The sequence below is a fragment of the Emydura macquarii genome, unplaced genomic scaffold (assembly GCF_026122565.2).
Source record: "Emydura macquarii macquarii isolate MOO-44397 ecotype Brisbane River unplaced genomic scaffold, CSIRO-AGI_Emac_v2 contig_1644, whole genome shotgun sequence".
NCBI classification, from domain to species: Eukaryota; Metazoa; Chordata; order Testudines; family Chelidae; genus Emydura; species Emydura macquarii.
This window is the reverse complement of record NW_027131781.1, coordinates 26,682,027-26,705,282: the sequence shown is the minus strand read 5'-3', so window position 1 is coordinate 26,705,282 and position 23,256 is coordinate 26,682,027. Positions and strand designations below refer to the sequence as shown.

The 23,256-nt window shown below is 58.1% G+C and overlaps 1 protein-coding gene across 5 annotated transcripts in view; it reads right to left on the bottom strand.

The window, feature by feature from the left end:
- Positions 1-23,256, bottom strand: part of AP3B2 (adaptor related protein complex 3 subunit beta 2) — a 53,145-nt gene that overhangs the window by 8,944 nt on the left and 20,945 nt on the right. For 3 of the 5 annotated variants that reach the window (XM_067556003.1, XM_067556005.1, XM_067556004.1), the window contains exons 4-22: positions 22,561-22,656; positions 20,178-20,338; positions 16,833-16,899; positions 16,269-16,451; positions 14,880-15,056; positions 13,982-14,079; positions 13,352-13,406; positions 12,981-13,052; positions 11,914-11,976; positions 10,435-10,567; positions 10,042-10,151; positions 8,997-9,173; positions 8,053-8,239; positions 7,750-7,868; positions 5,472-5,583; positions 4,698-4,890; positions 4,043-4,232; positions 3,666-3,741; positions 269-375 (exon numbers count right to left, since the gene is read on the bottom strand). In XM_067556003.1, the coding sequence (XP_067412104.1) occupies positions 269-375; positions 3,666-3,741; positions 4,043-4,232; positions 4,698-4,890; positions 5,472-5,583; positions 7,750-7,868; positions 8,053-8,239; positions 8,997-9,173; positions 10,042-10,151; positions 10,435-10,567; positions 11,914-11,976; positions 12,981-13,052; positions 13,352-13,406; positions 13,982-14,079; positions 14,880-15,056; positions 16,269-16,451; positions 16,833-16,899; positions 20,178-20,338; positions 22,561-22,656 (2,376 nt within the window). Of the gene's footprint in view, positions 1-268; positions 376-3,665; positions 3,742-4,042; positions 4,233-4,697; positions 4,891-5,471; positions 5,584-7,373; positions 7,477-7,749; positions 7,869-8,052; positions 8,240-8,996; positions 9,174-10,041; positions 10,152-10,434; positions 10,568-11,913; positions 11,977-12,980; positions 13,053-13,351; positions 13,407-13,981; positions 14,080-14,879; positions 15,057-16,268; positions 16,452-16,832; positions 16,900-20,177; positions 20,339-22,560; positions 22,657-23,256 lie in introns of those variants that run through there. The other 2 variants (XM_067556007.1, XM_067556006.1) reach the window with 2 other exon arrangements.

Sequence of the window (23,256 nt, the reverse complement as noted above, 5' to 3'; positions counted from 1 at the left end):
GGCCCGCAAGTCTTGGGGGGTTGCACTGGAGGCTGAGATGGCCTCATTCTTCAGTGGGATGCCAGGGCCAACCTGCTGCCCCTGTGGACGTCAGTGACTCCTGGTCCCCCTGGAGAGGGGGCGCAGCAGGGACCCCCGGCAGTGAGCGGCACAGGGGACCCCCTCCCAGTGGCTTTCCAGGCCTCCTGAGGCACTCGCTGCTCTCGTGCTGGAAGGAGGGATCCAGTGGCTGGGTCGCCTCCCGGCATGAAGAGGCGGGGACACTTACCGTGGGAGCCAGCGAGGCGTCGGTCAGCGTGAGTCCCTCCAGGTCAGTCACCAGGCTGGTGGAGACGATAGCAGGGGAGGGGAGCGGCTGGGGCGGGGCGGGGGTGACTGCAAGGCAGAAAGAAGTGGGGCACAAAGGGTTAATGAACCAGGGTCCAGCCCAGTCGGGCAGGAGCAGAGCAGGCGGGGGCGGGCTGGGGAGTCTCCTGGAGCTGGGGGTTAGTTCTCCCATCCGTGGAGGGGGGCTGTGCAGGTTTCGCCAATAGTCTGGGAGGGGATAAGGCCCCACCCCCAGGCCAGAGAAACCCAGACACCCAGGAACACCCAGCAGAGCCCTCTGCTGCCCCCCCCCCCCCTCACCCCCCGGTAGCAGCCCAGCCCAGAGCCCAGGCTAGCTCCTGCTGTGCCGCCCAGTCCTGCCCTGTGGGGGCGCCGTGGGGCTGAGAGGGCAGCTCCGTTTCCAGGGTGCGCTCACTCCTCAGCCCCGCTCCCCTGCTCCTCCGAGGCCAACAACAAAGGGGGCAGTTAGTGGGAGGGTGGTTTTGTGATGGGGACCCGGGAGCAGACAGACCCACCGATTCACCACCCCGTTGAGAGCAGGGTGGCCATGTGGGTGAAGCTGTAGCAGGGGAGCCAGGAGACCTGGGCTCTATTCTCAGCTCTGCTGGTGGCCATGGGCAAGTCCCACCTTTCTCTGTGACTCAGTTTCCCCATCAGTTAAATGGGAACAATAATAATTATACTGCGCTCTGATAGAGCACTTTGCATCCAAGCACTTAAAGGTGGTCAATAGCATCACCCCCGTTTTATAGATGGGGAAACTGAGGCAGAGAGAGAGAGCGAGAGAGGAGACTTGTCCATGGTCACCCAGCAAAGCAGTGTGGACCCAAGACTAGAACCCAGGTCTATCCACTGGGCAGTACTGCCTGTGGGTCTCCCAGAGGAGGATTCATTAGTATTTGTAAAGTGTTTTGAGAGTCTCAGCTGGAGAAGAGCAGGGGGATTGTTAATTAGAGCTGGCTGAAAACTTCACTGAAATACTTTTCCAATGGAAAATAGCTTTTTTTGGTGACAAAACCAGACATTTTCACAAAATATATCCATTTCCATCTAAAACTTTAGGGTATTTGTCATAAACACTAAACAACTTTTAATTTGTCAGTTTCCGGCAACCCAATTGTTTTTGTTTTTACCCAGAAATTACAATTTTTAGCAACCAAAACACACACAGAAATCTGGTTTTCATCAAAAAAACTGAACAAACAATTTAGCTTAAACACAAAACAAAAAATGATTTGTGTCAACATTTTTCATGGGCCAGAATGATTTTTATTCAGTTGTGCTACCGTAGACGGGGAGTGCTAGGTGCTGTACAAACACAGAACCAAAAGGTGGCCCCTGGCCCAAATCGCTACAATGTAAGTGTCTTTAGCTTATTGTTCAGACTTTCCACAGACATCCCTGATCTTTATGGGCCAGCAACACGCTGCACAAATGACACACTCCTGTTAGATCTTGGCTCTTTGTTTCCCAAGGTCCTGGAGGGTGAATTCCCCTGGGGGAATGTTTCTCTTGCCTGGATGTCAGGGAGCCCACTCAGACCCTGAGAGAAAGGAGGGTGGGAACAAGGGACGCAGTGAAATTTCCCTGCCGTGCTTGTGCAGAGGGCTGGGCAAGGCCTAGGCCCCAGAGGAAGAATGTGCTCACAGCATCTGCAGCCAAACAAAGTGATTTCAAAGGTCCCTCAGCACCATGGACAGATCACGCAGCTAAAAGGACCTATCAGCAGGCAGCCCATGAGCCCAGTGGGCGGGTTATCGGAACTACATTCATAAGCACTCCCACCCCGTTAAAAGCCCCAGATATTGTCCCTTTAGAGCTGGTTCCATGCAAGGGTCCCAGAATGCTTTGCAGGTGTCAATGAATATGCCAGGGGGAGGGAGGCATTAGTTACATTTTACAGTGTACTTAGGAGAGCTGAAGTCTTTTCCCAGCTCTGCCACCAGCCTGCTGGGTGATCTGGGGCAAGTCACTTTCCCACCCTGTGCCTCAGTTTCCCCAGCTGTAAAAGGGGATAATGCTACTGCCCTCCTCTGTACAGTGTTCTGAGATCTCTGGATGGAAAGTGCTGTATTAGGACTAAGGATTATTATGATTATTACAAACGGGGAAAGAGACAGAGGAATTTGCCCAGGGTTGCACCGTAAGTTAGAAGGATGGGCAGATATTGGAACCTAGGAGCCCTGGCTCCCTACCCCACTCTAACCGCTAGATAATGCTGCTACAAAAATCTAGTCAGGCTCACTGGGCTGGGATTGTTTTCCGGGTACAGTGGAAACACACCATAAGCCAGTCGGTAAAAACCACACTGCAAAGCCAAGTCACTGCAGGTCTCTTCCCCCGGGGCTCACTCTGTCACCAGACACAGGACCCACAACAGAACAAAGCCACTCCAGGCCCTCTCAGACACTCCTCAGAGTCTTTTCTCAGCATCTATCTCCCCACACTGAGCTCAGGCTACCCCTCGTGTAGCTCCGGAAGGGGGCCGTCACATTCCTTGCTCAGACCTTCCCAGGGAAACCACCTTTCCCAGGATGCCTGCTCTTAACGGGTCCATGGGCCATAAAGGATGCTTGGGGCCCTGTGCCTGGGCCCCACAGCCCAGCTGCATACACTGGGCATGATGCCACCCACACTCTCCAAGCTGGAGTCAGACACAGGACGCTGAGCCCACAACCTGGCAGCGCAGGGGGCGAGCGAGACTGGCCCTGGTGTTAAACTCAGCGTGGGGGGTGAGGACAGACTAACCTGCAGCAGTGGCGGCACTAGGTATCTGCTCCTCTTGCAGTCAGAGGGGGCCCCCCCAAAAGCCAGATCCGGCCCCTCATTCAGCTCACTGGGCATCAGATGCTCCATGCTGCTCTCTGCTAGGGGCTCTGCTGTGCGCATGGCCCCACTGCCCGACCCAAACTCCACCCGGGTTCCCAGCTCTGACCCCGGAGCTGTCCTGCCCGGTCATGCTGACCTGCCCCACCAGCTAGGTGGAGGCTCTGCAGCCAGGAGGGAAAGGGCCAGAGCCCACCAGAGTCACGTGCTAGCGCTGTCTTAACAGCCAACCTCCAGCTGGGAGCAGGAGCTGGGCACAGGCAGGAAGAGGTGGGGATAGGACAGGCTCTGGGGGGGAGTCACCCCGATTCCCCTACTGCCCCCCATCTTCCTCCCAGTCCCAGGAAGGGCTCCCAGAATTGAGCTTTGCAGGGCCCCCCGGGGGGGACAAACGGGAGAAATGGTAGCAAAGAAGGGGAGAGGTGGGGAGACGGAGGGAGAGAAGGTGTCATAGGATGGCTCCCTGAGTACCCCTCCTGGCCCCCGCCACCACAGCCGCAGGGCTCACTCACAGTCATCCAGGTCCAGCAAGGAGATCTCCTTGGTCCCTTTCCTGGCGGCCTTTGGGGCAGGTTTGCTGCTGGGAGGCTGCAAGAGAGGGCAGAGCCGGGGCAGTGTGACTGGCGGGGAGCTGGGGAAGGAGCATGGGGCACGGTGAGGCCCAGCCCACTGCTTGCGAGGCCTGGCGGGATGCCTGGGGGCAGGGGAGCTGCAACCCACTCCAGCGGGGATGTAGGAGGGGTTGGCCAGATGTTCAGAGAAGGACAGGAGCTGAGTCCCCCTCCAGGGCGTGGGGGGATGGGTGCCCTGGCACCACCTCTCTGCAGGGCAAGCAGGCAGTGCCAATGGCTCAGCGGCAGTGAGCCCCTTCCCTACCCGTGCCACTCACCATGGTTCTCCTCTTGCTCTCTGGCTCGGACTGGGATTCCTCTGCCTCGGAACCCGAGTCCGACTCGGACGAGCTGCTCTCCGAGACGCTGCCCTCCTCCCACGAGGACTCGGAACCCCCTTTCCCATCGGGCGGCGGCTTCTTCTTCTTCCCCTTCTTCCCCTGCTCCTTCTCCTCCTCACTGGGGTTGCTGGGGGAAGGACAAAGTCAGACACAGGGCACCACCACCTCGCCTAGGCACCGGTACTGCACAGGGGCTAATTTACATACTTTGAGATGATTGGGTAAGAGCCACGGCTGGGAACAACGTGGCTGAACTAGGTTCACCCTCTCTGATAGGTTTATCTGGTGGGACAATCACACTGACGGGTGTTGGGGTGACGTCACCCCAGGCTGTGACACCCTCTCCCGCCCCCAGCCAGCACTCCTGTGCTGTCCCCTGCTGGCACCGGAGTAGCCGAGCCCCGAATTAACACAGCACGGCACGGCATTGCTGCCTGGCTCCCGAAAGGAGAGGGACACGGGCAAAGGTGCTGGCTGCACAAGAAACAAACGTGGTGGGATGGGCTGCGGTCCCCACATGTCCCCGGTGGCGTTCCTCTGTCCCCATCCTGTGGTACCTCCTGCCCCCTCTCTCTGCCACAGCCTGTGGTACCTCCCGGCGCTCTCCAGGGATGCTTTCCGGGGCCCTTCCTTTCCCTTCTTTTTCTTCTTCTTCTTCTTCTCCTCCTTCTCCTCCTCCTCCTCCGACTGGTCTCCGCTCTCCTCCTCCCGGCTTCCCAAGTCAGAGCTGCTCTCGCTGCTGCTGCTGCCGCTCTCGCTTTCCGGCTCGCTGACAGATTCTGGTTCTGGGAGAGAGAGAAAATCTCAGTGTCTGCAGCCCGTCCCGACGCACGGCCTGCCCACCGGCTCCATACCAACGAGCCACCCCCCTCCGGCTGCCATCCTGTGCACGTGATCCTCCCCTCCAAGGGCATTACACCGCCATGCTCTGGGGCTCCACCAGCTGGTGCGCTGGGGAGGGGGCAGGAAGGGAGTCAGTCAGCACGTCATTCCCATACGTGCCCGCGGAACCCTCTCCTACAGACGTCCGAATGCTCCTAGGCATTAAGGGGGAAGGGCTTTGCAGCCCATCATCTGGGCGCTGGCCAAGGGCTCACAGCCCTTTCTAGCCAGGCCCCTGGCAGCCCAGCGCTGGGGTAGATGAAGAGAACAGCTTTGGAAGGGCTGGCCCTTGACCCTCAGACACATCTTAACCCCGCCTCCTGGGGTGCTGTGGATGCTTCCCCATCAGGAACGCAACAGGGCCCTTTTCCTGCCACCAGTGGATGGAGCGGAGTGGACTGCCGTCTCTATGCTGCGAGCAGCGGCACCCAGGCTCTGACAGTGCCACCCTGCTGCCCGGCGTGGTGCTGGGCAGGGCCCTCACCACTGTCGGCGGATTCCGTGGGTCCGGACTCTCCCTCCGAATCCGAGTAGAAGGGTTTCTCCGCCTTCTCTTTCCTCTTCTCCCGGCTGGTGCACTTGGTCCATTCTGGAACCTGCGCAGGAACAGGTGAGGAGAGGGTGAGGCACGTGGCGAAGACTACCCAAGGCCCTGAGCCAATCCCTGGTGAGCCCCCACAGGAGAGAGCTGGCCTGAGGAGAGGAGATCGCAGAGCCCAGGCCTGTCCAAAGGGATTCTGCAGAGATGGGCAGATTGATTCCCAAGGAAACATCCCCAGGGTCATACCACAGGGGCTCTGCCCTGGATGGGACGTGGAGACACTGCATGGCAATGCAAGGACCTTGTACTTATGCCTCTTTTCACCCTCCTCGCCAGCCTTCTCCCTGCCCAGCAGATGGTGCCGGGGAAGAGACCCAGCGACAGGCAGGGCAGGGCTCTCACTAGGGGGGTTGTGACACCCTGTGTCTGAGAACAAACACCCCAGAAACTCCATATTCACCAAGAGCATGTCATTCTGTCCTGTATGGGGTACGGCTTGTGTGGCAGTATTGTAAAAGTCTTGATCTGCTGAACATTAATATCCTGTCGGATTGTACGTGCTACCATTGTATATGAAGTTATGAAACATTGTTAACATGCTGTTAGAACATGGAGCAAGGCAGGAGACTCCCTCAAACAGGCACAACAGTGGAGTGGCCAGACAGCGCTAATGGTTCCCTCTCACCCATTCAAGAACAGATTCCACTACCAGGAAGTGTTTACAGTGAAGGCGTCACTATAGGCTGAAGCACGTTGGCAATGGGGCTAGACTGACCAATGAGGGCGACTCAACAAGTCACGTGCCCAATTGTTCTAGCAAGCTGAAACAGACTAAAAGGGGGAGCGTGACTGTCACTTGGCTCCACTCCCATTCAATTGAGCACCTGAAGGATCATCTGGAAGACAAAAGGTCTTTGAAAGGGGGGAGCCGGGAGGGGAGTCCCAGCCAGGCAGTGAAGGCTGCCCAGCCTGCATTTAAGAAACTGCTTATACCAGCTAACAAGGTGAGACATTGCTAACTCAAGAGCATGTTAGTGTGTAGACCTTAGGCTGCAACCTTATCTTTATTTCATTTGGTAACTTTAATCTCTTTACACTTATCACTAACAATCACTTAAAATCTATTTTCCTGTAGTTAAGAAACTTCTTTAATGTTTAACTTTAATGTTTTGGCTCAGCCAGTGTGGTCTCGAATTGGAGTGTCTAGAAAGCTTAGCTCCCTAACAAAAGCTGTTGCATGTCTTCCCCACAACGAGGGGGGCGTGGGCTTATTAATATAATTTTGGGGACAGATTCCTTTCGGGAAGTCCTTACAGACTGTGTGTGTGTGGGTGGGGGAGGTACTTGGCTTGTGCCTTTCTATTATTGGCTCGTGAGTGGCTAGGCCAGGCCAGGCACTCATATAACTCAGGGGTATATGTCTGCCTGTTGATGGCTATGTAAGTGTAACTTCAGTTTGTGACAGCAGCATCGCAGAGTGAGAGGCAACCCTGGGTGGGGCTATGTGATAACCGCCTGTAGTGGCCGGCTGCTGGTCACAAGCAAGGCATTGCAAGGGATGGGCTCGCTGGAGAGGGAGGAGGGCACAGCGCTCCCCCAGTTTTCAGGTTGCATCCCGGGGAATGCCGACACAAGGGAACGCTACCGAAGTGGTGCGTGCTTGTGCACAGGCAACGCATACCCTGGCTGGCTAGTTTAGCCCCAAGGGGATTAAGAGAAGTTGAATCGACACCCGCGTGTGCGGGAGAGCGAGAGTGCGGGTCTGTCTTTTACTCTCTGCTGTCAGAGCCTTTATTTGTGTTGGAGAGAAAACACACACACACACACACACGGCTGGAGGTTAAAGGCAAGAGAGAGAGGAAAGGCACCGCAATCAGCACACAGGAGCCACCTCTCTGAGATCCCCCAGTAACCCGATGTGGCTTTCAATGGGGAACATGGTTTCTTCCTGCAAACAAGGGAGATTGATCGCTGTCACAGGAGCAGAGCGACACGCAGGGCTTTGCCCCAGCCCCTCCACTCCCAGCTTGTCCTCCCGCCCTACACACCAGGACAGGACCAACCACGTCTCTGACACCTGGGAAGTTCCGCAGCTGTCTGGAGCTTGGCCCAGATCCAGGCCCCCTTGTCACAAAGGCTGTGGGTAGTGCCCATTTCCCAGGATCGCCACAAGGGGAGCACAACACCAGGCCCCGTCCCCAGAGCCTGCCTAGCACAGTACCTCCACGTTGCGCACGGATGGGTCAGGGGCCTCGTCTGGCCAGCCGGGGAGCTCCTGGTAGCCCACCGCCTTGGCGTTGAGGAGGTGGGAGAGCGATCCCAGCTGGAAATGGTCTCGGTCTGCAGAAGGAAGGGAGGGAGGATTCAGAGGGCAGCCATGCTGGCCCCACTCCCCATCCCAGGGGCTTCCAGGATCAGAGCCCAGGGTGCTCCAGGGTGTGTCCTGGCCCACGTCACCCAGCCCTTCACTGGCTCCCCTCGCACAGCCAGACACAGAGTCCCCGGGACCTTGTGTGCCTTGTACCTTTGAAGGAGGACTCCAGGATAGGGGCAGGCTTCTGCGCCAGGAAGAGCTTCTTGGCGTACTTGTTGAGGGCCCCGCTCTTCTCGGTGGGCACGATGAGCTGGCGGATGAAGCGGGCCCGGTCCCGGATGTCGTAGTTCTGGTCGTACTTGGCCAGGTTCAGCACGTACTGGGTCAGCAGCTTGCTCTGTGGCGACGCTCGGCACGCTCAGCACCTGCCATGGGGCTTCACAGGGCTACCGTGCTGAGCAGACCAAAGACCCCTGCCCGTCCCAAAGATGGGGAAACAGAGGCACGGGGAGGGGCAGGATCTTGCCCACGGGCACCCGGCAGGCCCATGGCAAAGCTAGGAACAGCCCCCAGCTCTGCTGCTTCCCAGAGCCCTGCTCTGACCACTAGAGCACATTGTATCCCCCATTGCACAGGCTGGCCCTAAGCGCAGGGACTGTGGCCCAATCCAGCAGGGTGCCGAGTGCCCTCCACGGCCCTGGGCTCCACGTGGTGCAGGATTGGGCCCACGGATTGCATGGCTCGGCCGTGCATGTGGTCAGTGTTTCAGACGGAAATGTCCTGCCCTGCACACCCCAACCCACTGCCTGGCAGGGGCCAGGGCAATCTGAGACTCCCCAACCCTACCCTAGAGGGCCCTGCACTGTCCCCGTGGGGGCTTTCCAGCGAGGTGGCCCTGCAGCCTGGGGTGGAGTCAGGCCCAGCTGCGAGGGTTGCAATTTCCTGGCAGTGGTAGGGCAGGGGGCACAGGCTCAACCAGGGGGCACAGCCCTACACTACATGCTCCCTCCTACTACCGCTTGTGCAATGCCGCCGTGCATGGAGCCTGCCAGTGCAGAGCAAGCGGTGTGGCGAGAGCAGGTTCTCGGAGCCGCTCAGGAATGCTGCCGATGCTGCTGCTCGCCCCCTGGCCCGCCCACCCAGCCGGGCCTTACCTGCTTGGAGTTGGTCAGGTAGAGCTTGGCTGCCAGGTTGATGACCTGCAGCTTGACGATGTCCTCCTCGCTGGTGAAGGACTTGGCCATCTTGCGCAGCACGTCGGGCGCGATCTTGGGCACGTGCTCGCAGTACTCTCCGATCAGCCAGAGGATGCTGGCCCGGGCCATGGGCACCTGCAGACACGCACATAGCAGCGCCCCAGCTGTGCTGAAATCCTCCTCGCTCCCTTGCGGCCCCAACACCCTCGGGGCCTACCCAGTGCAAGCTCCGGAGGGTTGGGCTGCACCCAGTCAGTGCCAGTGCAGTGCAGTGCAGTGCAGTCCACGCGAGACCTTCCCACACCCTGCAGCCGCAATGCTGGGGGCTCCGTAGGCCAGGATTTGCTGATCCTGTCCAACGTCCCCCCGCTCCCCAGTCCCACCAACCCAGCCAGCTCTTCCATTGCCTAGGACTTCCCAGAATCCTTTGCACTGGTGCACCAAATGCAGAGAATTCTGGGGCACATCTGGGGCCCACATGCTAGAGCAAGAGCATGGAGACCCTGTGGGCTGGGCAAAACCTCACTGTGGGGGAAGAGATTGTGGGGAACAGGGGGACATGCAAGGGGGTCCTGCCTCCATTCCAGGGATGCCCCCCATGATGCAGCATCCTAGGTGGATGCCTGCCTGTGCCCATCTGGGGAAGCACAGCTGCAGGCCTGCACGGCTTTGCCCCTTCCAGAACAGTCAGTTAGGAGCCTGGCCGTGCCCACCCGCCACGCCAAGGAACAAGTGGGTCCTGCTGGGGATGCAAAACCAATTTGACAACCACAGCCGATCCCTTATGCTGAGGGGCCAGACTCCAGCAGGCCCCAGCACAGGGGATTCGAACTCAGGGATTCGCAGAAGCAGGGGACCCAGACACTGAGTGCAGCAATCCCTGGGGTAGGGGTCTGAGAAGTGGGCCGCAGGCAGCCTCACTTCCATGGGGAGGGCAGCTCAGGGCACCAAAGATCCCCCCCCCACAAGGCTGGAGCCCCTAGGGCAGTGGGAGCAGACGCACCTGGATGTTGTCAGTGAGCTTGGCCATGTGCTTGATGATCTCGCTGTGCTGAGCGGGCTGCATCTGCAGCAGCTTCTTAATGACGACCACAGACTCGGCCACGACCAGCTCTGTGGGCGACAGGGACCGCCCCCCGTCAGCGAGCAACACACAGCCATGGCAATTTGTTCTACCAGGCTTGTCATTCCCAGAAACATGGCCCAGCACAGGGCTCCCCTTCCACCAGCTCTCCCCATCTGGGGCCTCCTCGCACAGCAGGCGCTCGTCCCATACTGGCCACCAGCGTTCATCGCTGGATCTTCTGCTTTAAGCTCTGAAAAGCTCCATCTCCCTTAAGCAACCCTGGGGAAGTTCCCCCTCACCCCGCCCTGCGACCCGGCCGCAGGTTCTTACCATCCCTGTTGGACAGAAGCTGGACGAGGCCGTTCAGGCAGGTGTCTCGGACCTTCCCGATGTTGGTGGCGCAGCGCCCGATGGCCTGGATGGTGGCTGCTACAAAATCCTTGTCCATGCTCCGGATGTAGGTCTGCGGGACAAGAGGCAGGGCAGCTTTCCCAGCATGCACAGGGAGCCAGGACACCATGCCACAGTGGCCCCATCCAGCAGCCAAGGCGAAGTGCTGATTGCATGGTTCAGACTAAATGCAGGGGGGCCCATAGCGGCTGTGTTTGGGAATAGGCCCTGGTAGGGATAGAGGCTTCTGTTTTCCCCCCAAGGGAAGATTCCTCCCCAGTTTTAGGGAAATCCATCCAGCAGATTATTAGTCATTTACTTATCTTCCAGTAGCACATAGAGGCCCCAGTCAGGATCAGGCCCCACTGCGTGGCCATGTACAGAAACCTCAATCCCCGCCCCAAGGAGCTTACATGAGACCCAATACAAACACACATAGTTCCCCACCCCCCAACTCATCGCAGAACAACCTGGCTGTTTCCCCCAGGATGCGGCTCAGAGCCGCTCCACTCACTCTCCAAACCCAGTGAGTGAGGAGCAGGGGCCAGGCCAAGGTCAGGGCAACACCAAAATGGGGATTTGCTAATAAAGTCTGGAGGGTTTGAACCTCCGGAAACCTGGCATCTTGGTGTTTAACTATGAAACTGCCGACCTCACGGAGCCGGCCCGCTCCATGACCATGCAGGGCTGGGCCACAAATTTTCCATCAAAACAGTCCCTACTTTCCATGGAAATTTTAGATTTTTGCATTGAATAACCAAACAGCTGAAAACTAAACCATTTTGCTTGCACTCACCTGCCAGGGAGCCTCTCGGGAACTGTAGTTTGGTTTCCTCATGTCTTTGTTCTCCTCTATGGTCCAGGCTCCCCAGCCAGACTACATCTCCCATGATGCATGCAGCAACTCCCAACACCGGGGTGCATCCTGGGAGATGTAGTTTCACCAGGGAGTCCAGCCCATGGAGGAGAATGTGAGCATGAAACAGCCAAACTACAATTCTCATGAGGCACTGCGGCAGCCTTTCCAAATTGAAATATTCCGTTTTCAATTCCCCCAACACAAAGCCTGTTTTGTGCCTAGCTCTGGTACTGGGTACTGCTCCCAACGGCAGGTGGAGAGGAGATTGTGATAGTGCGACAGCAGCACTGGAAGCCCTGAGCTATTGGGAGAAGCCCCCGTCTCCTCTCTCTCCGTGGCAGGCCCCAGTGAGGTCCTCACCACAGCAGGGAGCTCCTCCCAGGCCATGACCGGTTCTTCACTTCCTCACCACTGGGGGGGGGGAATGGAGGCGAGCACACGCTGCACCCAAAGCCCTCTCCTGTATCCCCCACGCTGACAGCACCGCCTCCAAAATGCTTCCATTTCCGTCCCACGCCTCCCCCACCCCGCTCCGCCCACCAACCCCCAGCCCCGAGTACCTGGAACTCCCGCAGGATGGTGGAGATGTTGGTTTCGTTTGCGAGGTTGGTGAGAACTTCCAGCTGGAGGGGAGGGAAAGAGAGCGCGTGTAGTGGCGGACTGATGTGGGGCCGGGAGGGGGAGGGAAGGAGGTGTGGGGCCATGGCCCCCGGGTACCAGCCAAGGGGTGTGGGGGTGGGGGTGCTGGCTGGGCCCTTCAGAGTTGTATTGCACAACGTGGGAGAAGTGAAGCTGCAAATCAGCAGTGCCGTGTGCAGGACACCCAGGCTGTGGGAGTCTAAACGAGGGAGATTAAAATGACAGGATGATCATGGATGGTGGGGTGTGTCTCCCTGAGCCACTGCAACAGCCCCCAGGGGACGGGGGCTGGACACACGTCTTCGGAGGAGCCACTCCCGCTGTCACAGGTGGACAGGGGCCACCTGGTTTAGACATCCCCGGCGGCCACGCCAACCCCAGCTCAGGCCTGGCAGCGGCTGAGGGCTCCCACTGCGGGGGGAGCAAGGGTCCTCCCAGCCCCTCCGCCCCTGCTGAAATCAAAGTGCGAAAAGTTGTTTTTTTAATTACGAGCAATATGGTTGGTTCAGTCTTTGTATTACTGAACCCTAGTCTTTGTATTACTGTGATTTGCAGTGACTAAGTATTACTACAAGACAGACGGGGGGGAAAGGGGAGGAGAATAAATGCAAATGCAAGCATTGGCCCCTGGGCACCGGAGACCCACGGTACGCCACTGAGTGCAAGAGAGAGAGATGGAAGGATTTACTCTCCCGGGGGCCCAGAGAGACCACCGCCAGAGACAGAGGTACCTCTGAGGGTCTTGCACATGTGGAGAATGAGAGAGGCCAGACTCCAGGCATGGGGAGGGGGTGTTGCACGGCAACGTGGGGCTCACCGGCGAGGATCAGAGGGTATTCGGAAGGGCTGGCAGTGCCCACAGACTTCCAGAGGAGGTTGCCCGTGACAGGGGAGCATGGGGCGGTCGTTGCACAGGCTATGCCCATGGTGCGAGCAGGGGACGCTGCGCTGTGAAGAGGCGTCAGGCTGGCCTGCACCTTTGACTCACCTTGAGGATCTTAATCTGGGTGGGGTCTGTAGATCGGATGTAGAAGCTCTTCAGATACGGCTCGAACATCCCCTGCACGGACAAAGCCAGCCGCCTTAGCAGTGTGCCTGGTACCCTGCTGAGTGCCAGCTGGGGTCGGCCAGGGGACAGGGCAACGGGCCAAGTGCATGATGGGGGGTTTCTGGCCCCTGCTGGAGACAGGCTGCTGGTCTGTCTCCTGGGGCAGGAGGTGGGAGATCAGATCGGTCTGGCACACATCACTCAGCAGTAGGAATGGGTCAGACCCAAGCCACACAGGGCAGCCCCGCCCCGGCACCAGCATTTAGAAAAAAGCTGGGTGATTTTGCAAGTGCAGGGAACCGAGAACTCACCCGCCGCTTAATGGACATTGTAGCCACGTTCTGCAGCACCACGTACTGCACCTCGCTGCCGGGAGAGAGAGAGGGAGAGCCGTCAGCTGGCCTGGGACGAGCGCTGCAGGCAACAGGCTCTTACAAGGAGCAGGGCGGGACTAACACCTGGTCCCCTCCCTTCCCCCCAGTGCCTGTGCCAGAGCTGGAAGGCAGACACCAGCTATGCTGTGAGTGCATCCTGCTCCTGGCACAATCCCCTCCACCCCCAACCCAATCTGGGCCAAACTTACCCTCTCCCTACTGAAATAACAAGCCCTAGCATCAGATTTTGCCCTGAGATGCGCTGTTTTTGGAGTTTCAACCTCCAGGACCGCACTGGTTTGGTCTCAAAAACCTTCATACTCCTGAGATGGTGCCAATAGGACCCACCTGGTCAAGCTGCCAGGGTGAGTCAGCAGAAGAGCTCTGCGCCTCCGGGCAAGGCCTGTGCTCTGAGAGCCTGTCACACACAGACTTCAGCCTCTTTGGGACACGTGAGGGAAGAAAATTCAGGTGGTTGTTTGAGAGAAGGAAAGGTGTGGGGGGAGAAGAGGCAAGCAGAAGATGGAGGAAAGGGAGAAAGAAGGTGAAGCTGCGGCATTTGCAGACCTGTGACTCCTCAGGAGACGCACCAGTGCCTTGGCAATGACCCCGACCTCGGCCTTGGGTGCCAGGTGGAAATAGAGCTGGGCTACGGCCATCACCACCTGTGCGGGGTGGGGAAGGAGAGAGACAGGTGGTCAGGGGAGGGTGCTGAGCACTGGGCCAGCCACTGCAGGTTTGGTACTGCCCATGGGCTGGGGCTACAGCACCTGACGTCCTGTTTTCGGCAAACCGCCCCTTCCCGGGGAGGGGTTTCTCTGGGGCAGCGGCCATTGCAAGGCCTGCATCAGTGGCCTGCTGCCCAGAGCAATGTCGGTGTCAGGGCCGGGGGTTGCCAAGTTGAACTCGGGGCCTACGCGGCCCTATTCAGACGCAGAGCAAGTCATAGGCATGCGCAGGGATGCGGTGCCTTGGGTCTCCTTCCTCAGGGAGCCCCCACGCACCGGCAAACCCGTGTTTCACACTGACGGGACCGCGCACACAGGGCGGTGGGGGGGGCACAGTACGGCACTGCAGCTTTGTCGTGTGTGTGGGGGGGGGGGGGGGGGGGGGGGCTGCCATGGCACTGCAGCTCTGTGGTGGGGGCAAGATGGGGGCCATGGGGCTCACCGCGGTGTTGCAGCTCCTTGGTGGGGGGGAAGGGTGAGGCGGGGTGGACATGGTGGCGGGGGAGGGGGAGGTGAGGGGGACACGTAGCTCACCATGGTGTTGAGGCTGGGGGGGGGGGGGGGGACGACAGAGCGAGGCGGGGGTTCACCGCGACGTTGCGGCTCCATGGTGGTGGGGGGAGGGACATGTAGCTCACAGCAGTGTTGCGGCTGTGGGGGGCAGGGCGCTGGGAGGGTGAAGGGGGGCTCACCGCAGCATTGCGGCTGTGGGGGCAGGAGGCTCAAGGGGGGCTCACCGCAGCATTGCGGCTCTGCAGCAGGGGCTTGGTGTTGCGTAGCAGCAGCCGGTGGTCGGGGTCCATCACGTAGGGCTTGCGCTTCACCAGCGAGGCCGCGTCCGGCTTGTCGTCCTTGGAGTCGTCCTCGTCGGAGCCGTAGAAGGCCTTCTCCGGGTTCTCCTCCAGCAGGGACTCCTGCCGGGCACAGTGGGCGGGGGGGGATGGAGCGCTAACACCAGCTCAGCGGACCCCCAGCCAGGAAGAGCTCCAAGTGCATTAAACCCACCCCGGATGCACTAACTAAGGAGCTAGCACGAGTCAGGCTTTTCCTCTCAGTCCATGGGATCCGACTGGCCTCCCTGCACCACCCCAAGGGGTGCCTGCACCGGCAAGGATAAGGGGTGGGGCATCAGGACCAGCCTGTGCGAGCCCAAGGACAGCTTCACGGGGGTCGTTTCAAGGCCCCTCGCCCATCCGAGCCCAGAGGACCTGTGAGCAGCAGGGAGCCTAGTTTTCCATGAGAAAACCCCCAAAATTCTCCAATTAAAAAACCCCCCATTAAAATCTGCATTTTTCTGCGATTAAAACAAAAAACTGAACTTGAGTTTCCCACAATATCAGCTGCAGACAAGGTTTTACGGATACACAGCAGAACCCTGTTTATCCCAGCCTCCATTACCCGGCTCTCCGTGTTAACTGAACCACCAGACGCCAGGTCTCACAGCAGCAGGGCTCAGGTGGTCATGCCGGGGTGGGGCGGCGGTGGGTCGGTTAATATGAAGAGCCGGATAATGGAGGCTCGGGGAAAGGGGGTTCTGCTGTACCTGGTTTTATTTTTTTTTTCCACAAAACGCAAAAACTAAAGAGCCTCTGTAAAAATGCAAATGCCGCGTTTCCCCAGGTTTTTCTAGGATCCCAGGTGAGCACCCAGAACAACCATTGCCCGGCCCAGGCCGGAGACCCTCTGCTCGCAGCTGACCTAGAATGGAGCTCTGGAAAAACACCCGATCTCCACGGCCAGCCCCCGAGGGATGCAGGATCCCCTCCCCCAGCTCACGTACCCCAGCGGCTAGTTGCCCTCCCTGGCAACAGCATGCGCCTTCTTTCTAGTCTGAGCTAAGGGAGGATGCTGTGTTGCCACCAGCTGATGTGCCCCCCAGGAGCCAGAGCCATAGGGCCCGTGGGCACCCAGAGACAGCTACTGCCCAGCTGCCTCGGACTGGGCAACGCTGCTTCAGGCCTCGCGGCTCTGAGAGAGGTGGTGCAGCTGTGTGCGCCGGGGCTGGGAGGCCTGGCGCTAGCACAGAGCCGCTGGAGGACCCGGAGCCCTCTCTGTGCCCTGTTCCAGTGGGAACTCCCCTCCCTGCCTTGCGGGGGCCCCGCGCCCCCTGCCCTGGCCTCACTCACGTTCTGGTTGGGGCTGAGGAACTGGGTGCGTGCATAGCGGGTTAGCATATTGATGATCACCACCTGGCCCCACTCCTCCACATCGATCAGCAGGTTGCACAGCTTCCGGTAATTCTTGTGGATCAGGTCGATGCGCTCAGGGCAAACCTCCTCGAAGGCCATCACCACGCTGCCCGCCACCAGCTGGGGCAGAGAGCAGAAGGGAGTGGGCAGGCAGGGAGAATGATGTGATCTGCACCGAGGGCCCCACTCACATGTCCCACGAGCTGGCGGTTTGCAGGTCTCTCCCCAGGCAGCTCTGGGGCGGCCCCATCTCAGCCCTGACAAGGGGGAACAGCCCAGGGCAGAGTTTCTATCAGGAACCCCTGCTCTGAAGGCAGGACGCTGACCCTTTAAGAATCCAGCTTCCTGGTTATCTTCCTGGGAGCCCTGGAGTTGTACATTCAATGGGCCTTTGCCTGGAATTTTGTGAGCTGGGAGGAAGCAAACCTTTAATAATACAGCACCCCGCTGCCCCCACACCACAGGGTTAGCGTGGCTCCTTGGACACCACGCCCCACTCACCGTGGTCTTATCCGCCAGCAGCTTCTCAATCACTTCGATCAGCTGGTCCTTCTGATCCGAATCCAAGCTGCAAGGCAGAGTCAATAGCGGGTAATGCTAACAGCAGGGGGTGCGGGGAGGCACTAGGAAAGACCTAATCACCCCCCATTCAGAGAAAGGGGAAACAAGCGAAGCAGACAGGGCTGTGGTGCATTAGCATGAGAGAGGATCCGCTGTTCTGCATCCCACTGACCTTTGCAGATCTACCTGCTCCAAGCCTTTGAGCTAAGGAGAATCTCCATCACTTGTTAGCAGTGTTGAGCCTATGACCCACAGCTGAGCAGTCCCAATTCCACCTGCTATCATGGGAGCAGTAAATAGATAGCATTTTAGCTCCCCTGCAGAGCAAGCAGCATGATCCCAGTTAGAGACGGGTTCCTATGAAACCTTTGGCTACTGGTTTCATTCCCCCCCCGCACCTCCCAGGTATCAGCTAACAGGGCTCAGTTCCTTCTAACAATAACCAAAGATTAAATATTTAACAAGGCAGATGCAGGCACATAATCACTCTTTGGTATTCACACTGGGTTCAGTGAACTGTATGTTCATTCTGGACCAAGTCCGAGGGGGTTCTGGTAGGTCCTGCTTTATCTTCCTAGCCTCCTAATTTCTCCCTTCCAGCCTTCTTCCTCTGATCCATGTGCACCTCCTTGCCTGGATTTTAAGACAGCACCAGCCACTCTGTTGCCTTCCTGCAGCAGCCTGTCCTATCCTACAGTGTCATGCCCATGTCTGGTTCATTATGCCCCGTACTGATCCATGCTCTGGGGCCACATGTGCCCAGAATTCAGCACCCAGAGTTCCTGGTTTATGTCCCACATAATGTCTCTGTGGCTAAAACAAATAGAAATAAAATATAAAAATATCAAAGACCCTTCTCTCTTATTCCTCCCGTTTATTTACTTCTACTAGTTTATTCTCCGCTTGAGCAATGACCTTAGCCAGTTTCTTGCTAGTTTCACACCCCTCCACCCCCAGGTTTCCATATCCCTGCACAAGGCTGCAAAGTTTGCAAAGACAGCCCTGGGGCAGCGTTTCTAACTCCATGGATTGGAAGGCCACAGGGCATTAGGATAATCTAGGCCAACCTCCTGAATTACGTGAGCCAGAGAATATTACCCAGTGAGTCCTGCACTGAGCCCAGCAGTCTGTGGTTGAACCAAAGTGCATCTTTTGGGTTTAGATCCAAACCAAAAACCAAGCAATAACACAAACCTAATCTCCTGGAAACATTTTTTTTTTTTTTAAAGAAATCCATCCAAACATTGATATTAAATTAAATAGGAGGGTTTGTAAAATTTTAAACAAAATCCCCACACTCAACGCCCTACATCTTGGCCCTAAACTGCCCAGCAGGGGCTCTTTTAGATGTTATGCATGCCAGCCACGTATCAGTAGGATCCAGATGGCCTGTCAATTACCATGGCTGCATTATCTGTGGAGTCAGTGCTTCATCTGGCAAACAGAAGCGGTGGCTGCCAATCTCATTTCAGTTATCGTTAATTTCCTTGATGCTGCCTGTGTGATGGGAGAAACTTCTCACCCACAGCCCCTCCTGGTGCCTGCAGTTCTGGCCCTGGGTTCTAGAGGGAGCCCCTGCAGTTGGTGAGGTTTTTTTGCCAGGGGGGCCAGTAGGATGCCCTGCTGCATCATTCTGTATTGGGATTGAGCAGCAGGAGAGAGGTGCTCCTGTGCTCGCATGTTTGCATCCCCTTGTGACAATCACAGTCCAGGCATCCCGAGGGGAGAACAGGGAGGGGGCTGAACCCCAAAGAATAAGCAATTGAAAATGGTGTATAAATATGTGTCAAGTAAGGGTCTTTTATGAAAGCTGATAATGTTCTCAACTGGGTGGTTACTGGAGATCTGTATCCAGGTTCTGGCTATGAAGGTAGGCATGTCCCTATGTGCAGAACACTGCAATAACTACGGCTGCATCTCCTCACAGCAGAATGGGGAAGCAATCGGGCAGGGTAGCTGTTCTCACAAAACTATCTCCAAGCCAGAGCTGAAGAAGAGCTGTGTGTGTCTCAAGAGCTTTTTTCCCTCCCCAACAGAAGTTGGTCTAGAAACAGATGTCGCCTCACCTACCCTAGCTCTCCAAACACCTGGCATTGTACAACCAGGGAACGACAGTGGTTCTACAATTCTGAAGTTAAACAGAAAACATTGAAACGGAGGCCCTGTCTACACTTACCTCGGAGATTCGGCGGCAGTCGACTGGAGGTATGCAAACTACACAAAAAACTTGCGTAACTCCTGCCGACTTCTCTGCTTCTGTTCTGCGTGCCATCTTCACTGCACTGCACTGACGGGAACCGGGTTCCCGTCGATGCAGCGCTACGCCACTTGTGAAGGTGGTCTTAATACGTCGATTTCTGGATCCCCTGAGCGGGTCTTCACTGACCGCTCAGTCGATCCAGATAAGTCGATCTGAGGGCGGCGACTTTGTCACCGTCAGTATAAACATACCCCGAGAGGAAAACCCCTGTCTTGGAAAACTAAGGAAGGAGCGAATTTCCCTGTTCTGTGTAACTATGAATTAGTCTTAAGAGAAAGAAAAATCCCCCTGCAAATCCTGTTAAAAAGGAAGGGGTTTGAAGTGACAGCTATGCAGAAATGGAGGGCCAGCAACTAAGCGGTGTGCTGTGCGAAATACAGGATCCCCTCTACAACAGGGGCATGCTGGGAAACTGTTCAGAGGCAATAGGTCACTTATATCAGAAAAGGAAATGTAGCTCCTCTAGAAGTGTCAAGTGTTGCATCTTTAGGTTTATTTTCTGTGTAACTTGGGCTGTTTGCGTCCCTGGCAATTTCAGCTTTGAAGCTGTGATTTTTCTACTAAACAAGCCTCCTGTTGATTTTTACTTGGGCAGATGGATCTGGGGGGATTCGGGACCAGAAGGGGTTGTTGGGGTCACTCTTCAAGGAGTAACTCGGCTGGTGGGAGCCAGGGTGAAGACCCCTATGCCGGCAGGCTGGCTGCTGGTGGCAGAACTCAGCCATGGCAGCATAGCATTAAGGCAGCCAAAGTTACAAGGCAGGCGGCGACTGAGCCCCGTACTGGTCTGGCCGATCTCCAAAACCTCACATTCCTCCATGCACAAAATCAGACAGTTCTGGAATTCTGATCCTGTGCAATCTGACCGAGGCCCCAGGGCGCCATCACCCTCTGCCATCCTCCAGGTAAAGTAGGTGGCGCCAGTCCCCACGGTGCTCCCGTGTAAATGATGAGCCAACGTGAGGGCCAAGTGAGCCCAGCACGTCTTACAAGGGCAGGGGACGCAGCCCATTGCCCCGCGTTACCTGTACAGCTTGGGGATGGCATGAGCCGCCGTCTTGCGCACGTACGGAGACATGTCTGACGCCGCCTCCTTGATGGCCAGCATCATGATGGGCACGATGATGGGCACCCGGATGCTGGAGAGAACCCGCAGGGCGCTGGCCCGGATCAGCTGGTTGGGATCCTGCAGTGGGGGGACACAGGAGGCAGCTCTCGAAGACTGCAGCAAAGCGCCATCCCTGACTCAGTGGGGGGAAGGTGAGGGCGCAGGAGCAGCCGTGGGCGCCCGAGGGAAGCTGAGGGACCCGCTCCACACTCATTGCTGGGCGCTCCACTGCACGCTTAGAAGCAGCAGTTGATTCCCTACGAGACGAGGCCTTGGCTCGTTCACACAGACCCGCGATCCCTCTGGGCAAAGCGTCCTTCAGATCCCAGGCCTGGCTTGGGGGGGAGGAGGGGGACAAGCACTCCCAGCACCTGTTGAATTTAGCTGGAATCGCGGGTGCTCAGACCCCCAGGATTACTAGGGCCCCAAGGGGTGGGGAGAAGTGAATGGCTGGGGGTCCCTGCAGCAGTTTGGGCAGTGGGGGCACACGGGCTCCAGGGCTGAGCTGCTAGGGGGACAAACCAGGCCCCAGGTCTTTTGATCTCACCCTATTCCCACGGGAGCCCCAAGCCGCCCAGTGCCAGAAGCTGGGCCTTCCCCACAGCTTCTCAGAGACAGGGACCCTGCCCCACAGAAGGCTTTATACCAGGACCCTTGAGGGAAGGTGTGGGCAGGTGGAAGGGCATTCCTTGCAATCCACTGCCTTGGCTCTGCCTCCAGCCTGCCTCCTCCCCCCAGATCACAGCCCCACACCCGTTGCAGAGCCCAATATATGCACATGCCGAGCTCTGCCCGCTGCCGTGAAAGGCCCGGCTGGGGTGCAGCAATCTCTCTGCCAAGCCCTAGCAGGGGCCTCCCTTTGAGTCCTTAAAGCCTCTGGTGCCCAGTGTAGCACGTCCGGAGCAGCAGCAGCTCTCCAGGACCAGATTTCTAAGGCGTGCGTATGCTGCAATCAGACACACACCGCTGGCCCGGGCCAGCTGACTCAGCTCAGGCTAAGGGGCAGTTTAATCATGGTGAGTACACGCAGTCTGAAAGGCCACCAGCCCCCCCACTCTGCGGGGCTATCGCACCCGCTCCGGTTCTGGCCTCTCGCCTTTCCAGCCTCCCCTTGAGCCTATCGCTTCTTTCTGACCAATCTGCATCTCCATGAGGAAGCGGAGACGGGGCAGGAACTGGGGGGCAGTGCCCTCTCCTCCTGCACAGCAGCAACCTCGGGAGCTGGGCCCTGGTATGGCGGGGGAGAAAGGCCAGGAACTGCTTCTAACACGCCCAGGGACCCAGAATCCGGCACAGCCGGGCATCCCCTGGGCAAAGCACTGCCCAGGGCTGACGCTGTGATGCTGCAGCGACCTGCAGAGTCCGTGCCAGGCCGTGCCGAGGGCAAAGGGACAGCAGGTTGTGCTGGGGGGGCACTGGGTCCGTAACACGGGGCATGGGGGAAGGGGAGGTCAGAGACAGCAAGGGACGTCCTGGGCATTCTCCTTCAGTCTGACTGGGTGAGGCTGGAGTGCAGCTTTGGCGTCAGGAGCCGTGGTCCATGGGCGTTAGGCAGGGCTTGGCCATGGACATCATGAGGGGCCAGGACTTGCCCCCGGGGGACCCGTCCCTGATCACCCCAAGTGGGCTGAGCCGACGGCCCGCGGGCCTGTACATGTGCAGCGCGTGGATGAGTCCGGATGGCAGCATCCTGGGCCATTAATGGGGCAGAATAGGGGCTGCTCACTGGGGCACGAGCCTGACCCCAAACCTCAGGGCTGCTGCTGCTCAGTCAGGGCCATCGCTACCGTTGGGCCTCCCAGCCCGCTCCCTTCCTCCCAGCCACTGTCTTCCTGGGGGGGGCCCCCTGGGGTGGTTCTGGGGGGTGACTGAAGGCAGCCAGACGAGAGGATTCAGCGCCACGTGTCTGAGTCTCACTCTGTGCTGGCCCCCAGCGCCGGGGAGGTCTCACAGCTGCGGAGCCACAGCTGGATGTCTGAGGGGTCTGGCTTTTCCATTGCCACCCTCTGCCCAGCCTGCAGTCTCGGTGCGTGCATGGGGGGACACATACAAAATCTCCTGCACGCAGAGGGTCTGCTCCGTTCCCAGGCCACAAGTTTTCCCCGTCCCCGGCCCAGTAACCGGAGCCAAGCAACACCACCCCGATCCCAGCAGTCACTTCTGCCACTGCTGGAAAACAAGTGGGACAGTCGTCTCTCCCCCCCTTCCCCCCCGTGGCTTGGGAGCAGCCCTCCTGGCCCCCGACAGTCCCCCACATGCCCGCACTCCAGATCCTCCCGCTCTGCTCCGCAACCCCGGACCTTCAGTCCACGCTGGAAGGTGGAGATGGAGAGCAAGGCCAGGTCCTGCTGCTCCTCTGCGTAGCGGACCAGGTAGACATACACCAGCTTCTTCACCTGCCAGACACACGGGAAGAGACCGAGCCCCGTCAGCCAGGCTCCAAAATCCCCCAGCCCCGTCTGCCTGCCACCCCCGGCGAGCATTGCTTCCTCCAGCCCCAATCCAGTTTTCCACCCATGGCAGCTTGGAGGAGTGTTTGCACCTGTCTAGAGGCTCCGAGTGGGGTGGGGCATGGGGCAGAGGCGGGGGGAGCAGTGCAGACGGGGTAGGGCAGGGTATGAAGTCCGACATTCATGAAGTGCTGCTAAAGCATGCGTTAGGTCAGAACAGCTGCTTCTCCCAGAATCCTCTCTGCTGTGGTGGGGTCTGGGCTGGATTTTGGCGCCTCCTACAGACCTGGGCTGGGATTGCGCTCCATGTCCATCTCTCACCATGCCACCCAACTGCAGCCCAGTCTTGTGAGGCAACAACCCCATAACCCTCCAGGTGACCCTGCCTGGCCATTGCTGTCACTGGGCAGCGGGATCCCACCTGCTGTGATAGGGACCCCTCAAAGCCAGCTTGCCACTTAGCCTGGGAATCAGGTACCCCCATAGGGGAGCGGTTCTCTGCCCTCGCGTACGTATGCAGATCTAACTCACGCAAGCCTCAGCCAA